The 27359-nt window shown below is 36.5% G+C and overlaps 1 protein-coding gene across 1 annotated transcript in view; it reads right to left on the bottom strand.

The window, feature by feature from the left end:
* Positions 1-4408: 4408 nt before the first annotated feature.
* Positions 4409-27359, bottom strand: part of SWT1 (SWT1 RNA endoribonuclease homolog) — a 95331-nt gene continuing 72380 nt past the window's right edge. The window contains exons 16-18 of the mRNA XM_068986415.1: positions 15374-15440; positions 10689-10753; positions 4409-5212 (exon numbers count right to left, since the gene is read on the bottom strand). Of these exons, the coding sequence (XP_068842516.1) occupies positions 5083-5212; positions 10689-10753; positions 15374-15440 (262 nt within the window). The 3' untranslated portion in view covers positions 4409-5082. The remainder of the gene's footprint in view (positions 5213-10688; positions 10754-15373; positions 15441-27359) is intronic.

Raw genomic sequence — 27359 nt, 5'->3', positions numbered from 1 at the left:
TCCTAGGTAACATGCTTAATGCAAATAATATGTGGGAATATTTTGGTCAAAGTTTTATCATATTACCATTGATGCCACTGTAGCTAAAATTATGTTCTTTAAGTATATTTTGAATATAAGAAGTTTCCATAAAGGGGAAAAAAAAAGTGCTCATTGACCAGTTGTTCCTGTTTATCTGCACTTAAAAGGTTGTTTTTGTTTTGTTTTGTTTTGTTTTTAAGATAAGGAGAAAATGGCATAGCTTCAGTGTAAGTTAAAGAATTTGTTTTTGTTTTTTGCCAGTGTCGATTTCCGAGTAGTTTAGAAATGATATTGGTTAATAACCAGTCTCAATCGTAATAATGTATGAAACATACCCGATTCCTAAAACAGTAGCAAAAACTATAAAATACCTGTTTGAATTAACAAAACAATTGATTATACTCAAGTATGAATTTTCTTTTATTGTGATTTTCAAGGATAGGGCTTTGATATGTGGCCTCTAAGTATAGAGTTTTACATATTTTACCATTTTCAACATGTAGAATTCCGTACATAATCATATTTTATTAGGGAAGAGAACTTGGGAATATGATTAGTGCAAGAATCCTTGCTAGCGAGGGACAGGGAGGCCCGGCATGCTGCAGTTCATGGGGGTCACAAAGAGTCAGACACGACTTAGTGATTGAATGGCAAGTATACCCTATAATCTGTAAAAACCCTATAAAGTTTTAAGGGGGTAGGCAAAGGAGACATTACTGCATCTCCACAATTATAGTTACAAGACTGTGAGTCACAGAAAACAGTCTCCATAGTATTAGTATTTTTTGTATCTTGCTTTGTTTCAAAAAATTTGAAGAGTCTCTCACTGAGAAAACAAGGAAATATCAATATATGAATCTCACATACTTAAGTAAGGCCAGGCCACACAAATTCGGGCCTGTTAGCAGGAGACCCACTGAATAAATCATCTGAAGGTTAAATAACTGTGAAGTACCAGTTTTCTTCATAAAAGACCAGAAGTTTCTCAAGAGTCTTAAAGACGAGTAATACTGATAACTGAACAGTAAGTACAGGAGATACAGAGCGGGATGTGCTCAAGTGCGTGTCACGGCTTCTTGTACTAGCACAATAGCTAACAAAAGATTTAGGCTTCTCTGTTAGAAGCTCAGTACTCTATTAGGGGTTTGAATAAGGGTGAGAAGCAAAGTTCAGTTATTAAGCTGGGTATATCTAGGGTTGATATCTTGTAGGAATACAAGAATCTAAAAAGGGCATATGTCTGAATAGATGGCAAAACATTGCTCAGAGAGAATGGGACTAATATAATTTTAGCTTAGAAAAAGATGAACACAGAATACCAAATTTTAATGAATCAGAAAAATTTAAGAGACGAATGGAACCATCCTGCAAAAGGTTTGGAAAAAGACACTGATAAATGGAATCTAATAACATGAAAATGTGCTTACTACCGTTGATCATTAGGAAAATGTAAAAAGCAAAATGATATACTTTGGAAAGTTTGAGAGTTTCTTATAAAGTTAAATATTCTATGAGACAGTAGCCCTATTCCTAAGTATTTATCCAAGTGAAATGAAAACATGTTCTTAGAGAAACCTATGTATAATAGTTTTATTCATAATCACCAAAATCTGAAAACTCAAATATCCTTCCAGTTGGTGAATGGATAGACAGGTACATCCATACAATGAAATACTAAGGAATAAAACAAGATAAAACATGAACGGATCCTTAGAAGCCTCATGCTAAGTGAAAAGCCTCCATTTACAGAGCATTCCAGAAAAGAACTACATGGACAGGAGACATCAGAGGCTTCCTGAGGTGGGAATGGGAGTTGGCTACAAAAAGGCACCAGGGAATTTTAAGGAGCGGTTGAAACTCCTATAACAGGTGAGCTGCTGTGTGATAGTGTCTGACAAAACTAAAAATTGTACACTTGGAAAGGTTCTGTCTTTCTAGCTTAACCAAACCTTTAAAAGAAAAGGCTTTTTACAAAAGGCTAGGACATGTTAGTATTTTACCTGACTAGAAATCACATCAGGGAACCATTCATTCTCTCTGGCCATGCAAGGGTTATGTTCCAAATTAATGTAGTTTTGCCTACAACCTTTAGTCTACAATCGAGTTGCACAGGCTAGGAGACTAAAGTTTAGATTGTAGTTAGGAATACTGAGCCTTGGTGGTGCCTGAGATCTGAATACAACCTTCTTTTCTTGGTTCACAGCTATAGATTCTGCTCACGCTCATGCAGCTGCTTGTTTTCCCTGGAGTGGGTTTTTTTGGCCAAATAGCCTAAGGAGCCACCAACTGGGTAGAGAATGGGCTGTCAGTCCGATCTGATCCAATCTGAATCAGAAAAGGAGTACGGGTGGCAGCATCCCTCACTGGAAGGTGCATTTCATTATTCAATAGTCAGATACATTCCCTCTTAGAAAAAAAGGTAAATTCATTCCAACTCATGGGATGAGTCAGTAGGAGCTAAAAGGCTCCAAAAGGTAGGTGAACTTGAGGAGATGTCACATCAGGAATACGAACTCATTTGTGTCTGACTCTGTGACCCCATGGACTGTAGCCTACCAGGCTCCTCTGTCCATGGGATTTTCCAGGCAAGAGTACTGGAGTGGGTTGCCATTTTCTTCTCCAGAGGATCTTCTCAACCCAGGGATCGAACCTGGGTCTCCCACATTGTAGGCAGATGCTTTACCATCTGAGCCACCAGGGAAGTCTAAGGGAGACCAAGACACTAAATAGTGGGTCAACTTTGAAAGGGTGAAAGGACTTCTGTTTTTAAGATGATGGCCAAAAGATCAAGGAAATAAAGTTTCAGGTTGGTCTTGTGTCCCCTGTCTTTCATATGACAGGCAAAGACAATGACAGGAAAGTGAAATGAACCCATCTGAGAGGTTCCACCCTGTACAGTTCCAATTGCCCACTGCAGGTCCTAACAAGAAGACCCAGTAGGACAACAACGTTCTTGAGCCAACTTTTCTTTGGCTCAGAATGCTGAAGAGCTATGGCAGCTGCAAACCAGAGGATTCAAACCAGGTCCTTCCTAGAAGGAAATAGATGATCTTGTGGAAGTAAGCTAGGAAAGGTTGTAAAATGGTTCCATGAACTCTACTGGAATAATCCTTCGGTATTGCGTCTCAGGAAGTTATCACAGCTCCTCTCTTAAGGCAAGGCATTACGCAGAGAGCTCTTCCCCTCATGGGATTTTCTTCATCAGTCCCCTCAAACAAAATACAATAGCTATCCATACTGAATGGAGATTTTAAAACCTGAAGCTCTAAAGATCTGATAATCTCCTATCAAAACAAATTTATGTTCTGTGCAAGGGAGTGCTTAAATGATCATTACGTCAACTAACTTATTCCAATCCATAGAGGAGACCCAGAAAAATAAAAAAAAGTAGGGGACAGGAGGAAAAGAAGCCCTCAACTCCTGCAATGGACTATTAGGGAAAAAAAGCAGAAAGTTTAAAATCAGGAAAAGGCAACAACAAAAAGAAGATCCGACATTTCAAAGAAACAAACACTAAAAATTTTTTAAAGAATGTAGCCAAAGATAAAAATAAGACTAGAAAGAAGAAACACTTACATCTTACAATAAATATTTAAATAAAAAGGCTGAAAACAATGCAGAAAGTGTAAGACACAAAGACTAGGATAAAATTAAAATCCACATGTATAGGGTGAAATAAGTCATAATCAGAGTGAAAAGAAACTTCCTAAAAAGTATAACATAATAATAAGATAAAAGGAAAAAAGGGAGGTAATGAAGCAGAGCAGGGAGTTCCACGGAGTCCACGGCATGACCCTGGGTTTAATCCTGGTCGGGGAACTAAGATCCTGCAAACTGAGAGCCACCACCACCAAAAAAAAAACCCAAACAGAGTAAAACCCAACAATAACTAGAAGTAGTTGAGGAAGAAAAATCTGATGAAAGTTCTTTTGTTAAGAGGAGGGGATGCTTTCTTGGCTCCTGAGAAAGGAAAAGGAAAGAGGCAGACAGCAGAGATGCTTTGGAAGCTGCTTCTACAAGGGCTCATTTCCCTGAGGGCACTTTGAGCTCCTGGGAGGAGGTGTGGCTTTCTATGCAAACAAAGCTCATCAGATCCTTCTTCCTGGTAGTGAGCACTCCACATAATTCTCTTCTATCAGAGGGTCCCTTTTATAGTCATACCTGTACATAATTCAAAAACAAAATTTGGAAGGTGAAAAGCAAAATCACTAAAAATAATTTATTGCTTTAAAAAATAAATTAACATTTATAATAGAATACTAAATCAGATTTTCTCAAATGTATTAACAACAGCATACTATACTTTAGTAAACAAGGATTTCCTACTTACGGTATAACGAAATAAGTCAATTAAACACTTGGTTTAGCTAGGGGCAAACATCAGCCACTGCCACCTGATACCATAAATCCACGCTGCTTCACATCTGAAAACTGAGTAGAGAGATTTCCCTGTTTTTCCCATTGGAAACTTCCTGAAGAGCGACACGCCCAGGGAAGAGAAGAGGCTACTGTAGCAAGGTGGAGCTGAACTAAAAGTTCTACTTCCCTTACCTTGGGGGAAGTTAAAGGGATGTGATTAATTACTTCACCAGGTCTGCATGGAAGACAGTCTGATCAGAAACAGCCCAGGGTAGATTTCTCCTGTGGAATACGATGCGCATGGCCATGTCCTAATTCTTTCTTGAGGTTTCAAAGTGTCTCTGGTCACCAACCCGTATTTGGGGTTGAGGGAGATGCTAATGCTGGGTCCCTGGCCTTCCTCAGATGCCACAGTGGCTTTTGCCCTAAGATGTCCAAAAAGATGACTCTCCTTTCGTTAGTCACATTGGCTCAGTATTAGGAGTAGAGGTAGGGAGGTAAGGTCAACTTCTGAAGAGTCGAGTCCACAATTTATTCCACAATGGATGCAATAGAAGCTCAATGAGATTGTCAGTATTAGGCAATCATCTTTTTATACCTATGAGATTTCTTCTAAGTCTCTCAGGTTTGGCACAAAAGATTGAAAAGTACTCTGTTATTCCTGAAGACAAATGCAGTTCCTTCTAAGTTACAAATCGGCGCTTAGGTCCTATCATTGAGCATGTCTTCACGCCATCCCCTGTTTCTGGCCTCCATATAGACAGAGGCATTGCACTGTTGCATGGTGTATTCCATCTCAGTCAGCTGGCGGCATCCAATGGTTAACTTTTCCCTAGAGGATAAAGAAATGTTACATGACTACAAGACAGTCAGCCAGATAAATGAAAAAAATCTCACTACAAAAGGAGAACACTGGGATTGGGAATATATTATTTGATATTTGAGAGTAAAAATCCCTAGAGAAATGGTTTCTTCAGTCGTTCAGTCGTGTCTGACTCTTTGTGACCCTATGGACTGCGGCACGCCAGGCCTCCCTGTCCATCACCAACTCCTGGAGTTTGCTCAAACTCATGTCCACTGAGCGGTGATGCCATCCAACCATCTCATCCTCTGTCGTCCCCTTCTCCTCCCACCTTCAATCTTTCCCAGCATCAGGGTCTTTTCAAATGAGTTTGTTCTTTGCATCAGGTGGCTGGCCAAAGTATTGGAGTTTCAGCTTCAGCATCAGTCCTTCCAATGAACCAAATAACTTGGCAGGATAAACAACTTAGTAACACAATTCTTAGTCATCATGGAGACAATCTTGAGGATATTACTGAAATCATGAATAAAGGTTTCCAAGGAAGACCTGCTGCCAATAAGGACACTGTAGAGTAGATCACATATTTTTGTTTTATTTGGTTTGGGAGTTAAAGGACAGCAAGACTAGTGGATTCTAAGAGGACACACCTCCAGACAGGAACAGACACTGGACAGGGAGCAGGAAGCTGACAGTTTCAACTCTTAAAGAGAATCGATCACTTAGCCATTAACAAATGAATACTAGTTAACTACTCTCAACCAGAAGTGAGGAAGGGGTAGTAAATGCCTGATATGTGCCCCAACTACTCACAACTGTATCTAACACTAAGCTTAGGTGAATCTCAAAAGCTGACAAGAGGCCTATTAACTGTGGGATCACTGAGTCATCAGAGCACCAACTCATTATACATGGTGTCAGGAGTTCAAATCCCCTGAAAACCTATTTAAATCTACTGAGAGGTCGTCTGCATAAGTTCACAAAGAATACCCAGTATCCAGTACTGCGCCAGAAAACAGCAGTTATTTTTATTATGCAAGTTACACGGTTATTGGGAAGCCCCCAGTGGCTCAGTGGGTAAACAATCTGCCTGAATGCAGAAGACTCAGGAGATGCAGGTTCGATCCCTGGGTTGGGAAGATCCCCTGGAGGAGGAAATGGCAATCCACTTCAGTATTCTTGCCTGAAAAATCCCATGGACAGAGGAGTCTGTCCAAATGGCCACAAAGAGTCAGACACAACTGAGCAACTAAGCAGCATGGACACTGCTATTACTTCTCTGGTTTCTAAGACTGCTCTGAGCCACCTCCAGGGTATTGGGAAGGACTCCTTGCTACCTTTGCACACTACCCCTCCTCCCTCACCCATGAATCCCCCGATGCAGGGCACAAAGGGAAAAGAAGTGAATCAGAACTGAAGGAATAGGATGAGAGCTAACAATGGCAGCAAAGTAAATACACTGTATTTTTGGAGAGGCCTCACTTCCTGAAAACATGTAGTGAGGCTGATTCAAACCTGACTTTTGACTCTATTACTCTAGACCTATTCCCTATATTTAGAGTGCTTAAAATCAGTGTTATGTTCTTGCCAGTTCTTTATAACTACTCAGAAAATGATTTTTGGAAGACTCTAAGAGATCCAAAATAGGAGATGTAAAATGTTTTCCTATAAACTTAAAAATGAAATTAAAAGGGTAGGTCCCTATTCCTGTTCTTGATTACTTATTCTACATGTGGAAAAAAACTCTTTTAGTAACTAGACTTTTCATCTGTTTCAGTGTCTTTTCTTATTTCTTCTCTTTTCCCCTCCTCTCCTAGTTAAGACGTGAGCCCTATGCCCTCTTTTCATCCTGGTGGCATGTGGTTCCTTTGTGTGAGGCAGCATTCTGACAATGGATTATCAGCCACAGATTTTGCTTTCCTGCATCAAGTTGTCATTACTGCTGAGGAAAGTATCAGATGTTTTTTTAGTATCGACCAAACACACCCATCATGTGTGTTTGGCCAATACCAGACTATGATGATAGGAATTTTTGAGTTCCTTTCCCCGATGGATTAGAAGCAGAATAGCAGAATATTAGACACTGCTTACCTTAACTCTGTAGCATCTCCAGTGACTTATCTCACCTTGGCTTTCACCTCTCGCTGATGAAACATTTACAACTGAGAGAAAGCCTATTACCTATTCTGATATCTCTTAATTGCTAGAAAGTTCTTTCTTTACATTGGGCTTTAAAAAAAAATCTATAAGCTGTTTGCCTAAATTAAAACAAAACAAGAAGTTGTTATCCCTGTTTCCTCCAACAGTACAGATATTTTATGTCCCTTACAGGTGGTCCTATTTCTTTGCCAAACTAAACAATCCCAACTCCTAATCCTTTCTGGAACAAAGCTAAAGACCGGAGATTGCTTCTAGTTCTGCAATTCTGTACTGTTCATGAAATTTCTACAGAACCGCCACTGATTTTCTAAATCATCCTATTATGAGTCTGAAACTAACTTTGACCAAATCTCAGATGGGTCAAAATAAGCAGAAATTTGATCAAGTCAATAAAAAATAACTGCAGCAGTTATCTGATTCATTTCAATAGCTAATTTTGTCAAAGTGGCATGGCAGTAGTAAATTGAAGTGCCCTACCTCTAATATTTTTTCCAAAATCCTTTCTAGGTACAAGAAAAAGAGTACAATGGATATTGCTTTACAGCTCTCTTAATGTTTTTAAACACTTGCAATGTGCATCTCAAGTAAAGGGAAAATGGAATACAATGTAGTACATATACAACAGTATATAAATAGTTTTTTGATTCAGAAGGTCTGGGCTGGAGTATTCGAGTACATTTCTTGCAAGTTCCCAGATGGTGCTAACACTCAGCTCCAGGAACCACACTTCAGAGAACCAGAGCTCTAATGTGATCCTACCACAGAGCTGATCCCTGGAGTTCAGAAAGCAGTAATTCCGGAAAGCTCTTGCCATAAGGAAAAAACAAAGTTGTTCCCGATACTCGTGTCTTCAATTCAGTTCAGTTCAGTTGCTCGTGCCTTAGGCAGCATATTATTTGGATATACCAGGTACTTGAAGGAGCTGATGTCACAAACTAATGTGCATTTCACACAGAAAAAATGCACAATTGTGCATTGTCTTGTAAACATGCCAGAACATTCTGTCAAGAATTTATAGGTCAAGCAAAGTTAATTAAATACTATTCCTAATTTATTTTTCATATATGTATCAATAGAGGATATCACACAAGATATTTATTTAGTAATTTATTTGATAATCTTAATTTACCATCCTGGATTTTCTGAGCAAACTCCTCATCTGCTCAGGGTAAGCAGTGCTCAGACCCCACTGGCAAGAGCAAAAGCTAGGACAAAGAATCTACAAACTACAGAAGAGAGCAAACACTAACTGATGTATACACAGAAACACCAAGGTTCTGCTATGTCATGGAATTCAAATTTTGGTCCAAGCCACTTTCAATATGAAACCTTAATTACCTGCCTTATCAGAACCTATAAAATAGTTTTCTTCTTGAGCTACTTAATTTCTTCCCTATTGCAATAAATTTGATGTTGACACATCAACAGTCTCTTCCTTCACAACTAACACATCACAAATCAAAAACAAAGATTACCAAAGTCAGACATTCTAAGTAATTGTTTTTCTTAATATAGTGAAGTTAAATCATTCTTCCGTTTTCACTTCTGAGTCACAGGGACGCTTCGCTACCTCTCATCTATTGCATTTGGCTCTGCGTCTAGTATGAACTATTGAAACAAAAAGAACCTCTGTCTTCTGGCAACTTACTTGAAAACTGGGAGCTGTGGAGTATACCAGAGGTTCATATGGGAGGTACCATTCACTGAAAATATAGCAAATAATTTTAAAAAAACAACAGAGTAACAAATCTAAAAGCTATTATTAACTTTAAAAGCCCACTTGAACAGCAACTGCCATTTTCCAATGCATTCAAGATATTAGACATATTGGATTTCTCTTTAAAATCATCCTTTCAGGATTAGTAAGAGGGAGCTTATTAATTACCATCATAGTTCAAATTCTTGGCATTGTAAGTGCAAAGAAAACAAAGAGAAAAATAGGTACGACTGCTTTAACTTTGAACATTTAAGTTTGACACTTGCATCCTTTCCCTCTCCAAAACAAAATAAACCAAAAAAACTTCCCAAATATTTAAACAGTAAACTGAAGTCAAAATAATTGTAGACATTTGAATGGAACCATCCTGTAAGGGACTCTGCCCTCCAAGTTATACACAGAGCTTTATACACCTTCAAAAATATTGCCAAGACTGGAAGACATTATATTTTTGATCCAAATCTCAAGTATACAAACCTTTAAATGCAGATTATCTGTAACAATCTGTAAGTAAGAGTTGTTGATTGTTGTTTAGCTGCTGAGTCATGTCTGACTCTTTTGTGATCCCATGGACTATAGCCCACCAGACTCCTCTGTCCATGGAGTTCTCCAGGCAAGAATACTGGAGTAGTTTGCCATTTCCTTCTCCAGGGGATTTTCCCAACCCAGGGATTGAACCTATGTCTCCTACAATGGCTGATGGATTCTTTACCACTGAGCCACCACGGAAGCCCATGAATAAGAACATAACTGATTAATAGGTAGTCTGAAGATTAGGGTAAAAAATCATTTTCATCCTCAGCTATGACAGATGATGCATGCCTAACTGGCTTCAGATTTTCTTAGAAAAATTATGTTAATCTAGTGAATGAGTGAATTTTCAGTTATGCTGCCTGATAACATTTGTGTATCAGTTCTAGTGTCTTGATATCATCAAACATATTTATCAATCTAGAGTTTTACCAGTAGAGCCACCTTGATAGTTAACTTTGTCATTGTGTCCACTCATACAATTCTGTAGCTACACAAATATATCTGCAAATTATAAATGGCAAATAAACTGGTTAAGTGATACAGCGGCATATTACACAGCAGTGAGAATCCAGTCAGTTCTGCTACAGTTCTTGTTTTGAACACAATTTATTGTAACAGCATTGAAACATTAAAGAACAATCTGAGCACAACAAAAATTTCCTATTTTCTTATATATGATTTCATTAGTGGAAAATGCCAGATGAACAGAGAAAACTGTACACAGCCTATTTAAATGAATAAATATTAGAAATTTCTCAATTCTAATTTCTATAGATAGATAAAACCCACATAAGCAAAGGCTCTTAGGGGTGGGTCTTCAATATTTTTGAAAAATATAAAAGAGCCTTGACACATCTAAACTTGAGAATTTACTTTAAAAATTAAACTTGCTAGGTGCATATATATATATACACACAGTTTTTTTATATGTATGAACTATTTCATATTTATAAAAGCTAAAAAGAAATCATAGTATAGTGAAGACATAAAAAGAACCCTTCCCCACCACCAAGTTAGTGCTACACATGGCAAGAGCATGTTACTCTGATGTATCTACATACAAATATATATATGACTATACATACATATATGACTTACCGATACTCAGCCTGTGAAACACAATCATAAAGTTCCTGGGCAGTAAATCTGACATTTTTATTTACCTGAAAAGAATCAAGATATAGCTATTAAAAATGCATATTAAGTCAAATGAAAGGTGAGAGAACAATTAGAATGGCTTAGATTCTGAAGGAGGAGAATGCCAAGTTTTTAGCTTTTGCATAAAAAGGACTAAATAATAACAATTAGAAGTTCAGTGAACATAACAACACTGAACTATGTGTAAAAATATTAGTCCTATTGTTACAACTTAATCTGTTAACAGAACCAAAAGAAGTGAGATGGTCCTGGGATCTGTGGGACTCCCAACAAAGTAGATGATCACTTTAGAGATCAAATGGACAGAAAAAAAATGTGTAAAATACATGCAACACTAAATTCTACTATGCTGGCTCTTATCAGCAGATTTCATGCATCAATTAGCCTAGCTCTAATATACTTAATATTTATTTTCTGGGAAAAGTATATAAATTGTTAACATTTAATACCTATACCTAAAGCTATAGTAGATTTGGGTCATACAGGTAGACTGTTGTAAGCACAATCAGCCACATCTTGTTTATTTCATGAACATTAGAAATAATTCAAGCTGAAAGAAAAAGTTAAGTAGTCAAATCTAACAACATTTGAATACTATGGTTGACCCTTCTGCAAGTTATTACTGAATAACTTTAAACCCTAAGGTAATGAACTGTGTGGAAAAATCTGTTTTGGGAAATGGATGATTTATAGACACTTTCTAAATAAATGTGTTTTTCCGACTATCAACGTCTACATATTTAAATGAATATGTTTAAGTTTATAAATATCTATTATAATTCACAATTTATAATACTGTAAAAATAAAAGTCCTTCATCATACAAAAACTTTTTGTGGCACATGTGGAGAACACATTGAAGGAATCCTGTATTTCCTGTATTTCTTGAGGCTTACCACTGATTTAGGCAGTATTTTATTTATGTTGCAAGGAAGACTCTGGAAATTTGTAGAAGTAAATTCTTTTTATCAGATGACTCAAGGGGGGCTTCCCAGATGGCACTAGTGGTAAAGAACCCGTCTGCCAATGCAGGAAACATAAGAGCCAGGTGTTCAATCCTTCAGTCAGGAAGACCCTCTGGAGAAGGAAATGCCTACCAACTCCAGTATTCTTGCCTGGAAAATCCCATGGACAGAGGAGCCTGAGGGGGGCTATAGTCCATAGGGTCGCAAAGAGTCAGACATGACTGAAGTGACTTAGCCCTTAGCCCTGGATTACTCAAGAAATAACATGGTGTCTAACTTTCTAGAAATTATGAATTAGTGAAGGGAAACTAAATGAAACTATCTTCTATTCACTTTACTTTTAAAAATACTTATGTTATTATTAGCATATGCATTTTTGATGAGGAAAAATTTTTGTTCCTACATTGACTTAATTAACACTACTTTAAATATTTATATCATGAAAGTCTCCTGTAGAGTTTAGGGTATTGCTTATTTGCAAAAGTTCCATGAGCTTCTTTCAGTATTTTCACAACAAATTCAACATATCTGTATAGAAAATGTTCCATTCACTACAAGTTAAAAACACATAGTTTTTAAACATAAATTTGAAATATATATAATCCTCAATTTTTGCTGAAAATGTTATTTAATTATACATAATATTTACTATTATATTTAAGATTTAAGAAAGTGGTATATGATTTACCATAATTAATTTTTAGGTACTTTGTAATTTTTATTAAAATAATCTTCTAAAAATGTTTTAAGATATACATTTAGAGTTAACTTATCAACCAGTTCGATTCCTATTTTTCTATATGTTCTGCCCCGATGATCTCAAGGGCCTTTGATATTTTCACTATTGCCCCAACATGCTGGGACCTATAAATGTTTCCAGACTTAGGCCAGCAAATGTCGGCAGTCAAAACTGCAGATCTTTGATCATAAGATAAGAGGAATAATCTATTCTCTATCAACTGTTGAGAAAAATCAGCTGAAGAACTGATTTTGAACTTGACATAATATAAATACAAAAAAATTCTCGAAGCCATTAGCAGATTTTTAGGAAACAAAAAAACCAACTGTCTGATTTATCTGTAGTTTTGAAAACAATCACCCACATCTATTTAGACCCTTCTCCCAGAACGTGGCTGGGGTGATGTGGCTCCAGGTTATAGCAGATGACTTCTAAAGTTGGCAGTGAATCTACTAACAAAGGAAAACTAAAGCACAGATTCATGACATACTCACAGGCTCTAGCCGGAAATATATCATTTCACTATCTTCATTAGTTTTGATACAAGATATTTTAAATTAGTCATATTGGGATGTTTTAAATTACACTATTAAGTATCATTTCTGTGCTTAAGTGTACAATTTTAATTCCCAGAAAACAACTGAAAGATACCCCTGTCAGTAAACATTAAGAGTTATGATTGTAAAATGGAATTGGTGTCATTAATTCTTAGTTGTACGATTAACAGTGAGTGCCAAATATGAGAAACGGTCATATTATTCTTAATTCTTAAAAAAATCAAGATCAGGAAGCAAAGGTTTAAGTATAGTGACAGCCAAACATCTTAAAAATTTTAGATTGTCCCTATCACTGCTTATGAGACAAATACATCCAATGTAATAATTGGTATTGGGGATGAAGTTCTGCTAATAGAAATAACTTTAAAAATCTGGGACTCAGATCCACATATTCTTATAAATAACAAATTGGGTATTTTCTCCCAATGCTCTCAGCAACAGAAAGTACTAAACCCCCCAAAGACCTATATATCAGATTTTTCCAGGATGTGATTTTAAAATTGTCCCATTGTTTTTCCAAATAAATTTTTATTGGATTGAAATTCAGAAAGTATGGTGAAATAATTATTTCATCACATCATCTCAAAAGAGGAAATTATCTTAATAATCACATAATGTGGTTATACAGCATTGAGAACTGTGGTGTTGGAGAAGACTCTTGAGAGTCCCTTGGACTGCAAGGAGATCCAACCAGTCAATCGTAAAGGAAATCAGTCCTGAATATTCATTGGAAGGACTGATGCTGGAAACTGAAATTCCAATACTTCAGCCACCTGATGCGAAGAACTGACTCCTTGGAAAAGACCCTGATACTGGAAAAGACTGAAGGCAGGAGGAGAAGGGGACGACAGAGGATGAGATGGTTGGATGGCATCACTGACTCAATGGCCATAAGTTTGAATAAGCTCTGTGAGTTGCTGGATAGCAAAGCCTAGCATGCTGCAGTCCATGGGGCCACAGAGATGGACACAACTGAGCAACTGAACTGAACTGAACATATTAAGGGTAACTTTTAAAAGGTACATATAAACACCATTCATTCCTTAAATAAGAGAAGTAACACTTACTGAACACTTACTTTGTGCCTGGTACTGTTTGGAGCACTTTACATATATTAAGTTATTTAGTCTTATTTAAAGAATAGCTGTAGTTTATCTACTTATGTTATTCCCATTTTAAGATGAGGCAACTGAGACAAGGACAATCAGATAACTCTTCTAAGATTATACACTTAACTGGCGGCAGAACCAACATTTGAACATGACTAGTTTGACTTCAGAGTCCGTGTTCTTCAACACTAGGTTCTTAATATAAGATGTGGCATAAAAAAGTTACAGAGGACTTCCTTGGTGGTCCAGTGGTTAAGAATCCACCTGCCAGTGCAGGGTACACGGGTTTGATCCCTGCTCCAGGAAGATTCCACATGCTTTGGAGCAACTAAGCCCATGAGCCTCAACTACTGAGCCTGTGCTCTACAGCCCATGCTCTGTAACAACAGAAGCCACTGCAATGAGAAGCCTGGGCACCACAACTAGAGAAAGCCCTTGCACATCAACAAGGATCCAGCAGAGCCAAACTAAAAAATTTTTAAATTAAAAAAAAAAGTTTAAGAGCTAATCAGGTATAAAAGCAAAGGAGTACATATAAAGATGTTCAACTTCACAAGAAAAGTGACACCTGAATATGTCATATTCCTATATTTAGAGTGTTTTTAAAAATTAAACACACACACCCTCAAAAAGAAAGAATATATGGGCACATGGGCAAAGAACTGTAGGCAAACAAAACTGAAGATCAACAGAATACTTTCCTTGGATCAACAAGGATAAGAAAAGCATGCAGATTAATTTACAAAATACACTGGAGCCTCATCAGAGCTTTAATTCCAGGGTCTATGCTGCTGCTATGGAGAAAACTAAATTATAGCTTTCGTTTTCAGTAATCAGTGGTGCTCAACCGGAGGTGGTTCTTCCTCCGTAGGGGCCATCTGGGTATACGAGTTGGGTGCGGTGGGAGGGTATTTTTGGTTGTCACAATGACTGAGAGAGTACTGGCATTTAGTATCTGAGAATAAGAGATGTTGAAAAATCCTGCAACGTTCCACACTGAAGAAATGACCTATCCAGCATACCAACAGCATCCTTGATGGGAAACAATTCCATGTGGTATTAGTATAGGGCTCTACTACATGTGCTTACTTAAGAGAATGAAAGACAAAAAACGAATGCCGCTGGCAAACTTTGGTGGCATTTAAGAATTTAAAGTAAACAGTAATCAAATAGCATTCCATTTTAGAACACCTCTGTTTATATTAAAAAGTGATTATAATGGAAATATGATAAACATTTAAAAATATTTTTCCTACCTCATACTTGATTAGGAAGTTATAGAGGGTCTCAATATCCTGATAATTACTGTTGGGGGCCAAAATCCTAAAAAATAAAGTATAAACAAAGGAGGGGGAATGAATTGATTTAAGAAAAAAACAAAACTATAGCTTGAACTTTTCTCCCAAAACATATTCATACTGAGAGATACCTTATTCTCAGTATGTATAATAAGCTTATTAAAATGTTTACAACCTTTTTTGGGTTTTATTTATCAACTGAAGTTATAAACCATGCACTTACTTCAACAAATATCAATTGATATGAAATATCAATTTATTAAAATATTTTTATTTACTTATATTAATATGTCATCAGTTAATCAACAACTATTAGAATTCCTATGTGAAATTATAGTTCACATTTTGAGTTACAATGATACAGATTTTTCAAAAGTTAGATGGAAATGCGAAGTATATTTACACTCCTTATCTTTTAAGCAGCAGATAAAGATTTCCCACAAAAATGTGCAACCAATGCAAATAGACAAGTGATATAAACTACCATACACATTAAAAAATACTAATAAAGATTATGTGACTAAATTCAAATGATACTGTTTGAACTAACTGCCTAACAATCTAAGAAAAAGCATCAGTAATCAGGCTATGTCAGTCACTGGAAATAACACTCATCCTTCTAGCAGTAAAGTATTAATTCTCATTTTTTTACACTAAGTACTTTTTAATTCTTTCAAGATGAAGAATCTTTTGTTTCTTTTAAAAAAGAAAAGGAAAGCAGTCCTCATATTATGGTAAAATGGTTAAGAGCAATGTCTACCTGGCGATCTGTGTTTTTGAGTGAGTTCTGTGTGACTTATTTTCCTTATCTGTTAAACAAGCAATGTAGTAGTCTTTACCTCATAGGATCATAGTGAGAATTAAACAAGTTACTATAAGTAAAGTCTTGATGACAGAGTCTGATAGAACAGCAAGCACTATATATTGATACATACAAAACAGTAACAATGACAACTATGATCATCTAATGTCTAATAGTTTCAAGCCACAGAATAAAGTGCATGACGATTTAACTAATGAGAAATCAAGCCACCCCAATTAACTCTTAAATTCCAAGTGCCTTTTAATTACAACAATGTCTCTAGGTCCTCACATCCTCACCAATGCTTGATGTTGTCAAATATTAGTTAACTGATCTCAATAACATCTTAATTAGATCTTTAAAAAAGTTGGCCCTTATTAGACTTGCAAGATAGCTTACATAAAATAATTTTTCAGGATATAGTCAAATTTTTAAATGGATCATACACCTTTGGAGAAGATACATACAGAATATCTTTAAGAACATACAAAAATCTTCCTAAAAATAAGTTTCATGGAAAAAGTTACTCTCCCAATAAGTAATTTTAAAATATAAATAATATCAAAACCCCAAAGAAAGAAAAAGCAGACAATAAATACATTGGAAAGGGTCCATAAGTACTTTGTTTTTTAAAATGAGAACAAAGCTATATAGATAAGTTAAACCAATGTTTTATAAAAGCAATGGAAAAAATAATGTGTTCCAATTTTGTAACCTAGTGTAAACAAACAATCAGCAATGTGGAATAATTTACACCCATTCTTTTTTATAACTTTGGAAATAATCCAAACTGTCCATAAAAGTGAGTTAAAAAAATAAATGAAACAATATGTTTTATAAAAGAATCTTATAAATTTCAAGCTTATATTTTCTCTTTGCCAGAGAATAAAGTAAACACTTCTCTGTCCTGAAATACTTCACAAAAAAATTAGTTTTAGGTAAATCAGTTATTTACCTATGGCAACAAAGCATAGCCACAGTATGAAATAAAGAAAATAATTACATCATCCTAGTTTTCCAATTAGCAAAAAATTGAAAAAATTGTCAACTCCTGGCATGGTTTTATTTTTTAACAGTTTTATTGAGGTACAGTTTACATACCATAAAATTCACTCACTTTAACAATTCAATGATTTTATAAATAAATTTACTGAAATGTACAATGATCTACATTGTACAAACTTAAATACTTGACTATTTGACAAAATATCACAGAATTACCTTGTAACGAGGAAAGGGTTACTGAGATATCAGCATCATTCACAGATATATTACTGATATAATCAGAATAAAATTATAATGCTATTTTTAAAAACAAGGATATACGTTGTAGGATTTATTATGAAACCTACCACTCTTAAATGCTACTCTTAAAAAATGTTCTGAGGTAAACTGAGCCCCAAATTGAGCAGATAATCTTTATTAAAATATACTCAATTAGGGCTTTTAGACTTTCATAAGGCCAATGAACTCTGAGTTTATGAGAATGGAATTTGGCCTGGTATAAACAAAAATTGCCATCTTTTACTAACTGGAAGTACAGTTTGTTGAAAATACACAAAAAAATGAAATGGAGAAAAATGGTTTATGGACTTTCATGTCTTAAGTAATTCCCCACACACAAATTCTTGAGAGGTCAGCCTTCTCTATAGCTTTCTTATTTGTTTTTAAAAAATACCAGCATGAAGACAAAAGAGTCTTAGAATGAAAGTCCTAAAATTACCCTTCAATGGCAACTTTTAAAAAGAATAATAGAAAGAACTAGCCGTTAGAGAAAGTGGCCATTCTTTTTTTATAAATATATCTACATGTTTTCTAAGAGAAATTCCTAACAATCAATAAATACATATCAAATGTATACTATACTCTCAAATGTATATGATACTAAGAGCTATATAATATAAAAAAATTAGAAGACATGGCTGCCTATCCTCAAGTTGTTATAATCACAAAATTTTACTTTAGAATTTTGGAATCAGAATTGGGGAACAGATTGAAGCAGGATTTAATCTGCAGCTAGAAGATTATTTACAAACCAAGTTAATCACGTTACCTACTTTTCTGTACCCCAGCTCCCCAGCTCCCCATCTGTGAAATGAGGAGAAAGTAGCACTTACTGAATAAGGTTATTATATGAAGCAAATAAAATAATATGTCTAAAATTAAGATGTTTAGCAGAATTTCTGGCACATGTAAATAAATATTGCTGCTGCTGCTGCTGCTATGAAAACCAGTTTTCAGATATAGAAACCAAGGTTTAGGGTTGTAAAACACTTGCCCAAGACAGAGTGGTGGTAGGTACCTAAATCTCTATTAGTTTGACTCTGGACCCCATGTTTTTATCCACTAATAAAAAAGGATAACACTTACAACTTCTTGTATTAAGTGATTTTATGAAATCAAATGAAATAGTCTTTTATTTTATTATTTTTTAATATAAATTTATTCATTTTAATTGGAGGTTAATTACTTTACAATATTGTATTGGTTTTGCCATACATCAACATGAATCCGCCACAGATGTACACGTGTTCCCCATCCTGAACCCCACTCCCTCCTCCCTCCCCATACCATCCCTCTGGGTTGTCCCAGTGCACCAGCCCCAAGCATCCAGTATCATGCATCGAACCTGGACTGGCGATTCGTTTCATATATGATATTATACATGTTTCAATGCCATTCTCCCAAATCATCCCACCCTCTCCCTCTCCCACAGAGTCCAAAAGACTCTATGAAATAGTCACCCGGTTAATTTGCCTTTTAACAAATGCTTCTGGCAAACTATTTTGTGCACTTTCCAACACTAAATCTTTGTAGTTGTTAGATCTTTCTCAAAGCCACAAAGGAAGTCAGTAGCAGAACCAACATTCACTAGAAGTTCTAACTCTTAACCACATAAGCACTTTGAGTTCTCTATCGATGAGCAATTAACATTAAGTAAGCAGCATGTTCATCTGAATTAAACAAACTTCATTTCCATCTCATCCAATATTAGATAAATATCTACCCATCTCATTAAAGAAAAAAAGAGTATGCCACTCAAAAATTTTTAAAAGTTAATAAAATAATCTGACTAAAATTAAAAATCAAATAATGTATTAAAATGGACTAATTTTTAAATAAGGATTTTTAAAATTCAAATAAAACTTTCCTCCTAGGTAGAAAAAGTAAAGCATCAGACTCAGGAGTGGGGAAATAAGTCTAGAATATTCAAGTTTAATATTTAACTCTAGAAATTCAAAAGAAGACGCAGCATATTCATGGATATTTATAGATCAAAACTTACATCCCACAGAACTGAATAAATTATGTTCCCTGCTGGCAAGGCAGTTTAACATTAATATAATATTCTAAATAGTTTTTTCATGTTTGAAGAACATTAAAAATAAGCTTAAAAAGTAATTATATGACTTATTTTACTCAGCTCACTGTTCATCCATGCTGCTCAGGGTTTATCCATGTCGTAGCATCTGTCAGAATTCCTTTCCTTTGTAAGGCTAAATAATATTCCATCGTATGTACATACCTCATTTTGCTTATCTATCTGTTGACGGATAAGAATTACTTTCACTTTTTACTTACTGTGGCTCATGCTGCTATGAACATAGGTATGTAAATATCTCTTTGAGACTATAATTGCAGAACCAGCCCAAACTGGCCCTATCCTGTTTCTAACAAGATACTGAGCTGTTTTTCAGAGACAAACAGAACAAAACCACAAGTCATGCACGCAAAGCATGCTCAGAAGAGAAAAATTTGACCTCAAGTAACACCCAGAACCAAAGTTTCCCCCCTCCCCGGAACGAAAGGGCCAGATGTGACCAGAGCCCTGTCAGAAGTGCAGGGTCCATGGTGCAGGAAGATCTGGTTCTGAAGCTGCTGAACCTAACCTCACCACAAATGGACAGGCTCCACAGCCCTGCCTTGGATACCTGCCCCTCCAGGGCTTCTGCAAACCAACCCTCTTCTTCTACCTCATGAACATTCAACCAAACCCCAGAATGAAGAGACAGAATTGAGAGCCACGCCTCCTTGTTTCCTTGCCAGTTAAACCTCACAATAAAGCCCTTTCTCTTCTCAAAAGCTGGTGCAATAGTATTGGCTTATATGCAAATTTGGGCAGCAAGCCCTTTGCTTGATAACAAGACATTATTTTCAATTCTTTTGTGTATATACCTAGAGCAATCAAAATTATAGACAGGCATCAGGTGCTGCCAAGGGCTGGGAGGAAGAAGAAATGAGAAGTTACTATATTTAATGGAAACAGAGTTTCAGTTATACAAGATGAAAAGAGTTATGGTTATGGATGTGGTGATGGTTACACAACAATATGGATGCATTTAATACTCCATTAACACATGTTTATGCACATGTGCACTCAGTTGTGTCTAACCCTTCCCGACCCCATGGACTGTAGCCCGCCAGGCTTCTCTGTCCATGGGATCTCCCAAGAAAGGATACCGACTGGAGTGGGTTGCCATTTCCATTTCCAGGGGATCTTCCCCACCCAGGTATTGAACCCTCATTTCCTGCACTGCAGGCAGACTGGTTACCACTGAGCCACCAGGCAAGCCCTAATACATTTTTAAGAACACTTAACAATGGTAATACTCTGTGTATTTTACCACAATAAAAAAGTTCATTAAAACAAAGTAGAAATGTTTGTTTATAGCATTATTTTAAAAACTCATTGTACATTCTCCAAAGCTAATAACCAACTTAAGGCTTATTTTTTACTGTGAATCAACATTATTATTGAGGATACTACTGAGCATCTAACTAGTGCCAGAAAGGGAACAAATGCTATCTCCTTTAACTTCTGCAATTTAACAAAGCAACTATTATCAACTCCATTTTCTAGATTAGGAAACAAATATAAAAAGGTTAATTAACCAGTCTAGGTGACAGAGTTAGTAAATGGATGGAACGAGGATTCAACTTCAGATTATTTTGACCCTTGAGCTCTGTTCTTTTTCTTCAAAATAATTGCCTTTATCTGTCTGACTTGTTTCACTTAGTATGATAATCTCTAGCTCCAGCCATGTTCCTCTTATTTTGATACAGAGACATGCAAACTGAATTTTGCTGCTGATGAATTTAAGCAGTATCACTGATAAACTGAGTGAAAATTTATCAAATCAACAACAAGGACATACTCACCAGGGGAATAAAGTCTTGGATCTTAAAAGAGTATGTTTTTTGGAGTCCTTTACTATAAGCAAAATTAAAATCATTTTTTCTATAGTTAATTTGGTGAAAAAATCTATGTAAGTAGGAGATAAACATCAGTCTCAGGTTTTAAAAGAACACCATATGTAGTTAAAAATGGTAAAAAATAAATAAATAAAGTTAAACAACTTAAACAAATTTAAACAAAATAAATTATATTGTTTTTCCTTTAGAGTCATTTGCAAGACAAGGAAAGAGGCCTCTGAGGACATTAACCCAGCCAGCATTGCTTGATTCAGCCTCCAAAACTATAAGGAAGCAAATTTCAGTTGTTTATGCTACCCAAGTCTGTACTATTTCCTTATGGCAGCCCTAGCAAATGAATACAGCTGACATCCTAAATACTGTTGGCTCAGCTTTGAGGAGCCACAGATCTCAAGATTAGGAGCAAGATGGACCACTTCCCAGAATGTGAGACTGATGTGGAATTGACTGAGTAGTTTATTGCAAAACAACTACTTCATTTGCTTTGCTTCATGGCATTGTATTTCCTGCTAAAAAGTAATCTTACTACTTGAGATGGTGTTGCTGGAGGCCAATTCTAGGCTTAGCACTAACAACATACTACAAGGGGCCAGAAGTATGACAAACTAGCTCATTCCTCTTCTACTTAGTGCTGAGACCCCTATCAGGCTTAACTAAGTCTTCACAACTAAGTCTTTGAAGAGTATGATGCCCACTCTAAGACCAGATACTGCAGTAAAATCTGTATAACAATCATAGTTACTCCTAATATCTTATGAATGTTATTTCCTAGCTGATTAATCCCACCTCATTACCAGGTACTTACTATCTTTCCACTGTAACATGGCAAATAAGATCTCTCTAGATCAAAAGGAAGGAGGAGAGCCAAGATAAGAGCCAAGAGCGAAAGAAAGATATGCCTGAGGTTCCATTTACTGCTGGACGATTTCAATATGTGCAATCAGGGCTGTGACACAATTTTACTACTGCCTCACTATAAGCACATCTCCCTATAATAAAGAGATTGTTTATAAAAGATCAAAAACATGAGAGAAATGTTCTATTTAGAATAATTCTGAGGAAAAAATGTGAAGAGTAAAAAAACTTGTAATACATACATTTAACTAATCAAGATTGAAAGAGCTTTTAAAATGCATTAGACTTTTTATGAAAAGAAGACAAACCAAATCACAAGATAACACCTCATACCCATTAGGATGACTACTAAAAAAATAAAAATTAAAAAAAAAAACAGAAAATAACAGGAATTGATGAGGATGTGGAGAAAACGGAACCCTAGTGCACCCACCACTGGTGAGAATGTAAAATGGTATAACTGCTATGGAAAACAGTATGTGGTTCCTCAACAAAATTAAAAATAGAATTAACACATAATCCAGCAATTCAACTTCTAGATATACCTCCAAAAGAATCAAAAGCAGGGACTCACAGAGATATCTGTATGTCCACGTTCACAGCAGTAATACTCATAAGGGCCAAAGAGCAAAAGCAACCTAAGTGCTCTTCAAACACGCACATTACCATATGTAAAATAGATGACTGGTGTCAAGTTTGATGCAAGAAGCAGGGCACCGGAAGTCAGTGCTCTGGGACCACCAAGAGGGATGGGGTGGGGAGGGAGGTGGGAGGGGGATCCAGGATGAAGGGACGCATGTGTACCTGTGGCTGACTCATGCTGATGTGTGGCAAAGCCATCACAATACGGTATAATAATTAACCTCCAATTAAAATACATAAATTTAAAAATCAATGGATAAACAAAATGTGGTATATACACTTTCCTGGTGCTCAGACAGTAAAGAATCTGCCTGCAACGGGGGAGACCCGGGCCCCATCCCTGGGTGTTGGGAGGATCCCCTGGAGGAGGGAATGGCTATCCACTCCAGTATTCTTGCCTGGAGAATTCCACGACAGAGGAGCCTGGTGGGCTACAGTCCATGGGGTTGCAGAGTCGGACACGACTGAGCAACTAACACTTACTGAGCTTTAAGAAGGAAATTCTGACACAGGCGACCAACACGGATGAACTTTGAAAACACTGTATTAAGTGAAATAAGCCTGGCACAAAAGGACAAAAACTGCATGATTTTACTTTTAAGAAGGGAAACTTTAGCAAAAAGGCCTTTCTGAGAAACCGGAAGATTTAAGAATTACTGTGGTGAAAGGGTTAAGAATAACTTTATGTATTATTATTACAAAATTACTTTTTTTGCTGTAACTCTGAGTTTATTTATTATGAATGGCTTTATCTTTTCACATATTATCTAAGAAACATTTATACTGACATTATCTAACTTTTATACTCACTTGACCCATTGTTTTCTCAAGGAAATTTCAAACACAATCTCTTCCCTTGGCTTTGTGATCTCCTACAGTTACATGATGTCCTTCTGCTGTTTCTAGTCTTTATCTCAAAGTCCCCTTGGTCGACTGATAATTAAAATCTGCCCCTACACTTTTATGAAATTAACACCAATAAATTCACCAATGACTTCTATGTCGCTCAATCTAATGGACAGGTTTTTTTTTGGCCTGTTGGTAAAACACGACATTATTAAAGATTCCTTCTCTTTTGAAACTCCTTTCTTCTTTTTCTTTTAATTTGGCTGCACCAAATGGCTCCAAGAATATAAGTTCCCCTACCAGGGATCAAACCTGGGTTGTGGCAGTGCAAGTGCTGAGTCCTAACCACTGAACCACCAGGGAATTCCCAGATATCTGTGCTGCCAAGTCTCTTAAACTTTTCAGTCTTTCTGGTAATTCACCTTCAGTCTGCTTTTACAGATCTGCATATTAACCTGGGTTAATCCATGCTGGCTACACAGGCACTAGCCAAATTAAAAAAGCATAAGCACTCTAACACTGTTTAAAGAAAAATGTCTTAGAGCTTCTCATCCTGTTTCTTCCTTTGTCCTTTGTTTCCTACTAATTTCCAGTGTGTCCCAGGCTTCTTTCTTGTGGGTGTTCACCTTAAATTTCTAGCGTCACATTTGCCCCTTGGGCTTAAAGAGAGTTTCATGTATCTCTATTATCCCTCTGGTACTACCTAAGGTACCATGTGTTCTCATCCTCTAAAATAAACAGTCATTGTTTTCCCTTCTCCTCTCAGTCTTAGAAATACTGTTTCCAATCCAACTATGCTTTGTAAATTCTAAGGCATTTCTAAGTTACACAATCAATCCATTACAAAGTAAAATCTTAAGCAAATCATTTATTTTTAAATGCATCAAAACAACCAGTTTATCTATTTTTTTCCCTATGAATGACCCAACACATTGGGTCTGTGTGTGTGTGTGTGTGTGTGTGTGTTAGTTGCTCAGTCATGTCCAACTCTTTGGGACCCCATGGACTATAGCCCACCACGCTCCTCTGTCCATGGAATTCTCCAGGCAAGAATACTGGAGAGGGGAGCCATTTCCTTCTCTAGGGATCTTCCCGACCCAAGGATCAAACCCAGGTTTCCTTGATCTCCTGCATCAGCAGGCAGATTCTTCACTGTCTGAGCACCAGGGAAGCCCCAATGTATTGGTACATGGATGCTAAGTTCATCTTGACCTAGTCTGGTCCATAAGACGGAAATTTTTATTCAAGCTTTAAGACAGGTCTTCACTCTTCCAAATTACATGATGTTGACTGTCGGCAGTATCACCTCAAACACAGTTTTCTTTCCTGCTTTTATTACCCCAGTTGTTGCATTTGTTAAAAATTGTCTCTTGGGACAAGACCATCTACCAGTAGAAATCTTTTGGGGATACTCATTTCAACCAAGCAGATTCATTCTCCTCTCAGAAAAATAAAAGGTAGAAAAAGACAAATTTAGAAAAACAGAGGAAGAAAGTGAATTGACTTCTAAGGCAAAGATATTTTGTACTTTTGTCAGTCATTTAATATTCTTTTTTAGGCCACCTTGTGAGGCATATATAATCTTGGTTCCCTCACCAGGGATCGAACTAGGGCCCCGTGCTTTGGGAGAACTGAGTCTTAACCACTGGACCATCAGGGAAGTCCCAACATTCTTTTCAATTAAATTTAGAAATTTTCTAAAGTTCTATGAAACCAATTAAAAAAATATCTCTTGAATATAACTGACTTTAAGTTTTTCAGTCAGAAAGTTTAGGGTATTTAGAAGTGAGTTCTCTAGACCAAGACCAATTTCAATAGGTCATTCTGCTAAGTATAAACCATATGACATTAGGCATATGACATTATCCCTATGGCAATGACATTATCCCTGTGATCCTACTTTCCAATGTATAAAGTGGGTGTGATAGTGAAACCCTCCCTGAACCCATAGGTTATAACAGAAACTGTTGTAACAGACTAACAAGTTCTTGAGCTTATCTTGCAGAAGAACAGATAAGGTAACAGCTTCTTAAAAACCCTTCTGCTGACAGCTGACAACCTATTTTCAAGAAGATATAAGATAATGAAATTATATCTTCAAAGTGCCTAGGGAAAATAACTGTCAACCTACAACCTACACACAGTTAAACAGCAATCAATAACGAAAGCGAAACAACACTTTCAGTCAGAATGAGAGCATTTACCACTAACAGATCTTTGGTAAAAGAACTGCTGAAAATTTTGCTTCATCCCTGATGTTTCTTCTTATAATGCTAACATTGACATTTCTCTTCCTATCAATAGGTAGGGTCTATGGTGGTGCCCCCTCCAGGTCTATGACAACAAGGATGACATATAATTTGAGGCAATGTCATTAAAAGCAATATACTGACCACCTGATATTTTGGGATGATCTTGGAAACCAACCTTCTGTTTGGGAGGAAGCTGAGGCTACATGGAGATGCTACATGTTCGTGTTCTAGCTGACAGCCAGGATCAGGCAACCTAGAGATGACTCCAAACACTATTTGACCACAACCACACAAGAGATCTCTAGTAAGAACTGCCCTCATGTGTCTAGTCAAGCCCTAAAACCATGAGACAAAATAAGTAATTGACTATTATTCTGTATGCCAGTAAGTTTCGGGATTTAGAAATAATGGACCCAGAAATGAGGGCTGAGGTAAGGGAAATAACCATCAACTAGATAAACAGCAAAGTACGGAATTTCTTTTAAGCTAATCTTCTGGTTGGTTTAAAACAAGGAATTCTTGAACTCCTTTTGCCACTTTTTTCTTTTTGTTTAGTCATACGTTCAATAGCTTTAGAGTGAAGGTTCCTCCTGTAAAGTCCAATGGTATCTCAGTTGAATCAAGAGAGAATATTTTCCATATTTCAGCATGAGAAGAGAGATTAGTACCTCTGTTGGTATAGACAGATAATGATCGTCACAGCAGAAACTGACCACCCCAAAGACCAGGTAAGATGTAGACCTGAGGTGGAATGTAGAAATCCACAAGGGATAGGTGTATAAACAATGGGACCTTCCTACATGAGTCATTCTGTCTAGGTACAGAAGTACCTAAGTTGAAGAATCAGCAATTAAATTTCTGAACATGGAATTCTATTTTAAGTGACTTTTCAGTAGAAAGTTGAAAATGCATAGGTATGAAAAATGGATTGGCCTAGGTTATAATAAAATATGTCTGCAACTTCTTTAAAAATTACACACTTATGAAAGAAATTTAATTCCTGATTAAAGGTTCTGAAAATCAGTTGGACTTTCTTTGCTTTGTCTGAGGACACATGGTTACTTCCACATTAGGCCCTGAGCCTATATATGTAAAGGAAGCATAACAAATACACCTTAATTGAATGGAACACACTGGACTGAAGAATGTTTCTACTTCATACCAACTATTTTATAGGATCACATCCACTTCTTGTAATCTTTTACAATTATTTCCAAGCAATCTGGAGGAACTGCTGAATGTTTAGAAATAAGGACAGTGATCACAGGACTTCCCTGACAGTCCAGTGTTTAGAACTCCATGTTTCCACTGCAGGGGGCATAGGTTTAGTCTC

The sequence above is a fragment of the Capricornis sumatraensis genome, chromosome 14 (assembly GCF_032405125.1).
Source record: "Capricornis sumatraensis isolate serow.1 chromosome 14, serow.2, whole genome shotgun sequence".
NCBI classification, from domain to species: domain Eukaryota; kingdom Metazoa; phylum Chordata; class Mammalia; order Artiodactyla; family Bovidae; genus Capricornis; species Capricornis sumatraensis.
This window is presented reverse-complemented; position numbering and strand designations above follow the sequence as displayed.